The 6176-nt window shown below is 52.6% G+C and overlaps 1 protein-coding gene across 1 annotated transcript; it reads left to right on the top strand.

The window, feature by feature from the left end:
• The first annotated feature begins 254 nt into the window (after positions 1–254).
• TMEM80 (transmembrane protein 80) lies at positions 255–5955 on the top strand. The gene is made up of 5 exons (XM_027662175.1): positions 255–323; positions 2408–2424; positions 3659–3752; positions 3856–3948; positions 4919–5955. The coding sequence occupies exons 1-5, from the start codon at positions 305–307 to the stop codon at positions 5122–5124; spliced, it is 429 nt and encodes a 142-aa protein (XP_027517976.1). The 5' UTR covers positions 255–304; the 3' UTR covers positions 5125–5955.
• The last annotated feature ends 221 nt before the right edge of the window (positions 5956–6176 follow it).

The following is a 6176-nucleotide window of genomic DNA, read 5'->3' as shown; positions in this document are numbered from 1 at the left end:
CGGCGCGGCCCGGCCCGGCCGGCGGAGAGTCCCGAGCGCGCTCGAGCCGCTTCCGATCTCTGCCGAAGGCGGGCGCGAGAAGAGCCGATCTGTGCCGAGTCCGCTCCGATCGCGCCCGAGCCCCGCTCGCCGGCCCGCACGGAGACGCCCGAACGGGCAGCGCCCGAATCCGCCCGAAAGCGACCGAACCGGGCCGAGCGCTCCGATCGCACTCCGATCGCGCCCGAAGGCGGGGGGGCGGGGCCAGCGGCCGCGCGGGGGCTGCCGGGACGGCGGAGGACCGGGCGCGGGGCGGGGCGCTAAGATGGCGGCGGGGAGCCGAGGTGAGAGGTGTCGCGATAGCGACGCGACAGCGGCGGCGACAGCGACACGAAAGCCATTTCCGGGGGCAGGTGGGAGGGCTCTCCCACCGTGCGAGAGGGGACCTCTCGCGGGGGGACACGACCGGAGCGGCGCAGGGGCCCCGGCCGAGCCCAGCCCCGGTGCCATATCGCGACAGCCCCGACACGCTGCGGTAAATCCCCGTGGCAGCGTCAGCAGGGCCTTGGCGCTTGTGCGGGATGGGGAGAACCTCTGTCCGCGGGCAAACCACTGTCCTGAGCCCGAGAGACCCCCCCTGGAAAATCCAAACCTCGGCTTTACATCCCGAACCGCGGCATTGAGGGGCAGCTCCTCATTATTGGGCCAATTCTTTCAAAGGGGTCAGAGTTCTCTTCTAAAAATGTACATTAGTGGCCCGGGGAGACAGAACTGGTTTGGACAGGTTTGGGCACCCAAGCCCTGAAGGTTGCTCCCGCCGGGTTTGTGCAGGGAGGTGCCGGAGGTGCCGGCACCCGCAGGGCTGCGCTGCCTGCTGAAAGTTAAACCGTTCTTTGAGGAAAGGGGTCACGGTCCGGCTCCGGCACCATTCCCAGTGTCACTCACTGTCAGCTCTAGAATCAGCACCAGCCCCGATCAATAATAAAGGTGGTGTTGGCTAAAACACTGAACTTTTACGCTCTGGTGGTTTAATAATCGCCTTTTCCAGGGGTGCTGGGCCTTTCCCTGTGGGATGTCCCGGTCTCCCCGAGGTGGCAGCACATCCTCAGGAACAGTGGCTGCCACCCTGGCCCGGGCACTGCCCCCTCCCGGGAAAGGACGGAGGGAATCAGGGCTTAGAAATAAACCTGGGGAGCGAATTCCCTGAGGGAATTCACTCGGGGCTCGCTGTGTGAATTGTACCGGTGTGACCGGTGCTGCAGCTGCAGGTGTGGATATCGAGTCAACACAGAATCATGGAATGGGTTCGGTGGGAAGGGACCTTCAAGCTCATCCAAGGACACCTTCCACTATCCCAGGTTGCTCCAAGCCCCATCCAACCTGGCCTTGGACACTTCCAGGGATCCAGGAGCAGCCACAGCTTCTCTGGGCAACCTGTGCCAGGGCCTCCCCACCCTCACAGGGAAGGATTCCTTCCCAAAATCCCATCTAACCTTGCCCTCTGGCAGCTTAAAGCCATTCCACTGCAGTCCCAAGCTGGGCACCTTAACCAGGTGCCTGGAGTTCGTGGGGACTCATTTGGGCCCAAGTGCATGAAACTGTGGTGATGAGGACATGGGCCTCAGGGATCCCGGGATGAGGATGGGGATGTGACAGTGAAATGGCCTCTCACAGGTGGTTCTGCTCCCTCTGGAACAGAAATCCCAACTTTGCAATTCCTCGTGTGTCTGAGGCAGGCTGACAATATTAATGAGGAACTTAAGAGGTGCTGTAGGAGGTCAGTGCCATCTTGTTGCACGGGAATTTCATCTGGTTTTTACAGAAGATAATAAAGAAAACAGTGAAATGTGCTGGTTGGATCACTGAAAATCCTTGGTTTGGTTTCTGTGGGCAATGGGAACACGCTGAGGTTTGACAGGGAATGACTTTGTGAAGGGAACCGGTTTGGAGGGGCGGTGTTTGCAGGGATGGTGTGTGGAGGAGTGTTATTTAGGGGCACCCGGGAGTCCTGTGTTCTCCACAAACTTTCTCACCATTTACAAGCAAATGGTCCATTCTGGTTCCCATGTCTCCCTCCTTCCCGCATAGTTAGAGGGGATGAGGTGTCATCTGCTGGGAAAGGACAGGATGAACAAGTTCTGGATAATGCCTGTGCACTCCTTTAGGCTTTGAAGGAGCCTCAGGTTCCTCAGTGAAAGTGGCTTTTCCCAGCAGGGATTTCCCCCAAATTATTTTAGGCTTCATCTACTTGAAAAGGTTATTTTTGGAACCTGAACTCCAGGATCTGAGGAAGTAGCAAATGTTCCAGTGAGCTGAAAAAAGAGATCCCTACAGCATCCTGGTACTGTTGCTTGAATGTTTCTGCTGCACTTCTGGTAAACATTTAGACTTATTTTCTTCTCTTTATTTTCTCCTTCTCCGTGGAAAGGAAGAACTTCAGAGGTTGTATCCTTTCTGTACCATTCCTCCCTCCGTGTGGGAATCCTTGGGAAGGCTGGCTGAAGTGGATCCACATCTCCTGCCCAGGAAATCCGCACGGTGATGGGTTTGTGCTCCTGAGTTTTCCATCAGCACCATCCACAGGAAGCAGAACTGGTACCACATTTCTTCCACGGGAAGATGTTTCGTGCAGGTTTAGCTGGGATCTGGCCCTGCTGGGCTCCCACTCCTGCAGAAACCCCTTTAACCCCCTGCAGCCGTGGCAGAGGGCTGGAAGCCTCCTTCTGTCGTCACTTAACTCTCATTTTCTTAGGAAACAAGGCTAAAAGGTGGATTTATGGAGGGGTGGCCACACCCCCACGCAGCACAGCTCACAGACAGCTGACACAGCTCACAAGGGGTAGTAAAAGCAGCTCTCAGGGATACTTCCTCCTCTCTCATGGTAATTCACCCCACCTTTACTCCTGCCAGGATCCAGGTAACCTAGGAGGAGACACCCTCAGCTCCAGAGATTTCCATGCTTAGAACCTCTCTAGTAATTTTTTGCTCCACCTTCCTTCAACTGGAAAAACTCCCAAACCTGGTTCTGTGTTAAGGAAATGAGCTGCTCTGGGAACTGGAATCCATCCACGGCACGTGGGTGGGTTCAGGAGTGGGATGGGACGTTCCTCCAAAAGATGCTTGGGATGAAATCCCTGCTTGGAGATATTCAGAGGATATGAGAAGGGCTGGGGGAGAGAGGGGAGTGAATTAAGTCAGTCTGTTTCTTAGGGATTTGCCTCTCAGAGTAGAGCTCAGACAGATGAGAGCACGGCTTTTCCATGCTGTGGGCAGGAACGGGGCCTGGCTGCTGCACAGAGCCACCTCTTCTCCAAACTCCCAGGAATTTGATGGATTGGAGGCTGCCAACCCTCTGTCAGCTTCCTTAAGGCTGACTAAGAGGTGTGGAATTTGTCTGGGGCAATGTAGACGTGCACCCCCCGTTTCCTCAGGCTGACAGATACCCGACTACAGACCAAATAAAGTGCCTTAAAAAAAGGAACTAAAGCCAAGCCTGAAACAGCAAGCTTTTATCCCAGCTCCTGGTGTTTGCAGCCTCAAGTTCCTTCCTGCACCCTCCCCACAGGCCAGGCATAGCTGGGCCATTGAGTATAAAAAGGCAGAGCAGTATATTTTGGGAAATGGTGATTTTATGGAATAGCTCCCGTCTCCTCTGAGAATCCTTAACAGCAGTTCTCAGCTGTCATCGCTTCCCTTACAGATCCTGTTCTATGTAAATGGGATTTATTACATCTTCTACTTCTTGGCAACTCTTGCAATGATTGTTTACAAAAGTAAGTCGCAGGTAACCCAGAGCAGGCCTTGCTTGTGCACAGCTGGGATTTGCCCTACTCCTGCTGTGTTTTCCTGCTCCATTTACCCTGGCTTATTCTCCAGGTCAAGTTTTCAGTTATCCAGATGATTTCCTGGCTCCTGATCTTGCCGTGCTTTTCCTTATGGCCATGCTGGAAGTGCCTCGACTATACCTGGGTAGGTCATGTTATCCCTGCACCTTTTTGTGGAACAGAATCTTTAAACATGAATCATTTGGAAATAGAGTCTGTGTCAAAACATGTCAGTTTAGCAGGTATTTGGAGACACCTGCACCTCTCCCTTCACTCCTGAAGTCTTGGGCCAGTGCCAACACCCTCCTTTCACTAAGACAGAACAGTGTGAACAGCCTCCTGTCCAGAGCTTGCCAAAACTTCTTATAGTCCTTTTTTTAACAAAAACCAAATCACTGTTAAAATCTGCTTGATATTCCTAAGACGTTTATGCAGGGTGGGGCTCTTGAATCCAGCTGACTGGCTGTAGGGGGGGATTTATCCTGCTGCCTTAGAGCTCTCTGTGTATTTGCTTGGAGCCTGGTCCATGAGTAAAGGAGTGAATTTCAACTCTAATGTAGTTAAACACCAAAATCTACTGAGATGAGCCTGGAAATAGGCTGCAAGGAAGAGATAAGTGCAGCTTCTCCACACTGACAGTCCTTTGAAACAGGAATAGATTAGCAGGGAATAGAGAACTGTCTATATTGCCTAAGATGTGACAGCCAGGGTTGGACTCTGGGTGTCACCGAGGTGTCCCACTGAGCCGGTGGCCAGGGGGAGGTTTGATGGTTGATTAAGAAACTGAGTGATCAGAAGGACTGCAGCTTCAGAACTGATTCTTGTGGTAAGAAAATGTGCCCTGACTGTGACTATCCACTGATTGCTCTTTATTTAGATTACCTTTGAGTCATTTCTCTGTTTTGAAATGGACTGTCCATTGGTGTTCGATTTGCTGTTAATTTGCTGGCAGAGCCTTGATTCAGGCTGGTATTTCAATGTATTCTGAGCATCTGTAAGGCTCAGCAAGAGCAAGGTAATAACCAGAGCCCTTTTGAGCAGGAATATTCTGGAGCTATGGCCTGAGCTGCTGTCAGAAGGAATCAGGCTCCTCTTGGCCTTTTGTTTCCTCACAGGTTGCAAGGGAAACCTGAGGGAGGAGGAGGCTCCGCTGGCGCTCAGCCTGGGGCTCACGGTGGGCAGTGTGGTGCTGAGCGTGTACCTGCTGGCCTGGCAGACCTACGTGCTGTGGGCAGACGTGGTGCTCACGGCGCTGCTGCTCTGTGCCTACGGGCTGGAGTCGGGGCTCAAGGTCACGGCCATCGCTGCCTTCGTCAGCTGAGCCCAGCACATGGCCTGCCACACAGCTGTGGGCTTTCCTTGCAAGGAGTTAATTCTTTTGTATGGAGAAATTCTGTTTCAGTTAGAAATTTTCAGGGCAGAGATGTCCCTGTGTGGCAGGTGAGACGTCCTGCCCAGCCCCTCCATGACACTGTCCCGCTCGTGGCTTATTTATGGGCAAAGGATGAATCAGCAAAACCCTCGATGCTCTGGCATTCACCAGGGATCAATACTAAATACCCATTGCCAACACAGGACAGGAGCCAGCACATCATCCCTGCTGGGATGATGGGAGTTTTCATGGCACAGCAGCAACGTGCAGCCCAAGTGAAATGAACCAGGCCAGGACTCACTCCTGCCTCGCCACTCACACGGCCGCCTTCGAGGGCACAGCTCCTCTGCTGCTCTCATTTGTGCTTCCAGACCTCAGTGGTAATTTCCCTGACTTTAGTAGGGCAGAACCTGGTGTATCCCAGCGGGAGACAGTGGAACTGGGTTTTGTGCATACCCAGAGAGCTGAGCTGCAGGGTTTGGGCTGCTGTTCTTACTGACATGGTGTGTGAGGGGATGTTTGGTTAGATACGATGGCCTCAAAATGAACAAAACCATTCACTGCTCACACTGACTTCTGTCCTGTTTACAAGTCCAACAGAACGTTGGCAGGTGGATTCCTATGTGGTGTTAAACGTGTTGATTTCCACTATTCTGCAAAAATCACTACATTCAAGCCTTGTCTTTTAACTGAACAACTTGTGCAAATTCAGAGTTTTTTACTGTATCAAAAACATATGCTAATGAAAAGCTTGGGGAGTTTGTGGGGTTTTGAAGAAGCAGGTTTTATATTCAGAATTTCCTATTTTTGTATTTATTTATTCATTCAAATAAATAATGGTTTAGATCTAAGGAGTGTTTGAAGTGCAGAGCATGTTGTTCAGATCCTCGGCTCCAGCTAAGCCACCCAAAGGAAGACGCGGGTGAGCTGGATGTGTGTGAAAGCCTCTTCTGATCCTGATCCTGCTGCTGTGTGTGGGCCCTTCTCCTGTCCTGGGAAGG

This window comes from Corapipo altera, unplaced genomic scaffold (assembly GCF_003945725.1).
Source record: "Corapipo altera isolate COAL_440 unplaced genomic scaffold, ASM394572v1 RXGC01000072.1, whole genome shotgun sequence".
NCBI classification, from domain to species: domain Eukaryota; kingdom Metazoa; phylum Chordata; class Aves; order Passeriformes; family Pipridae; genus Corapipo; species Corapipo altera.
Note: the sequence above shows the minus strand (reverse complement) of the source record. Positions and strands in the feature narration are given on the sequence as shown.

Coding starts and splice junctions, on each gene's coding strand:
- TMEM80 (XM_027662175.1), top strand. Junction 3,753..3,855: donor TGCAATGATTGTTTACAAAA/GTAAGTCGCAGG, acceptor CTTATTCTCCAG/GTCAAGTTTTCAGTTATCCA. Junction 3,949..4,918: donor AGTGCCTCGACTATACCTGG/GTAGGTCATGTT, acceptor GTTTCCTCACAG/GTTGCAAGGGAAACCTGAGG.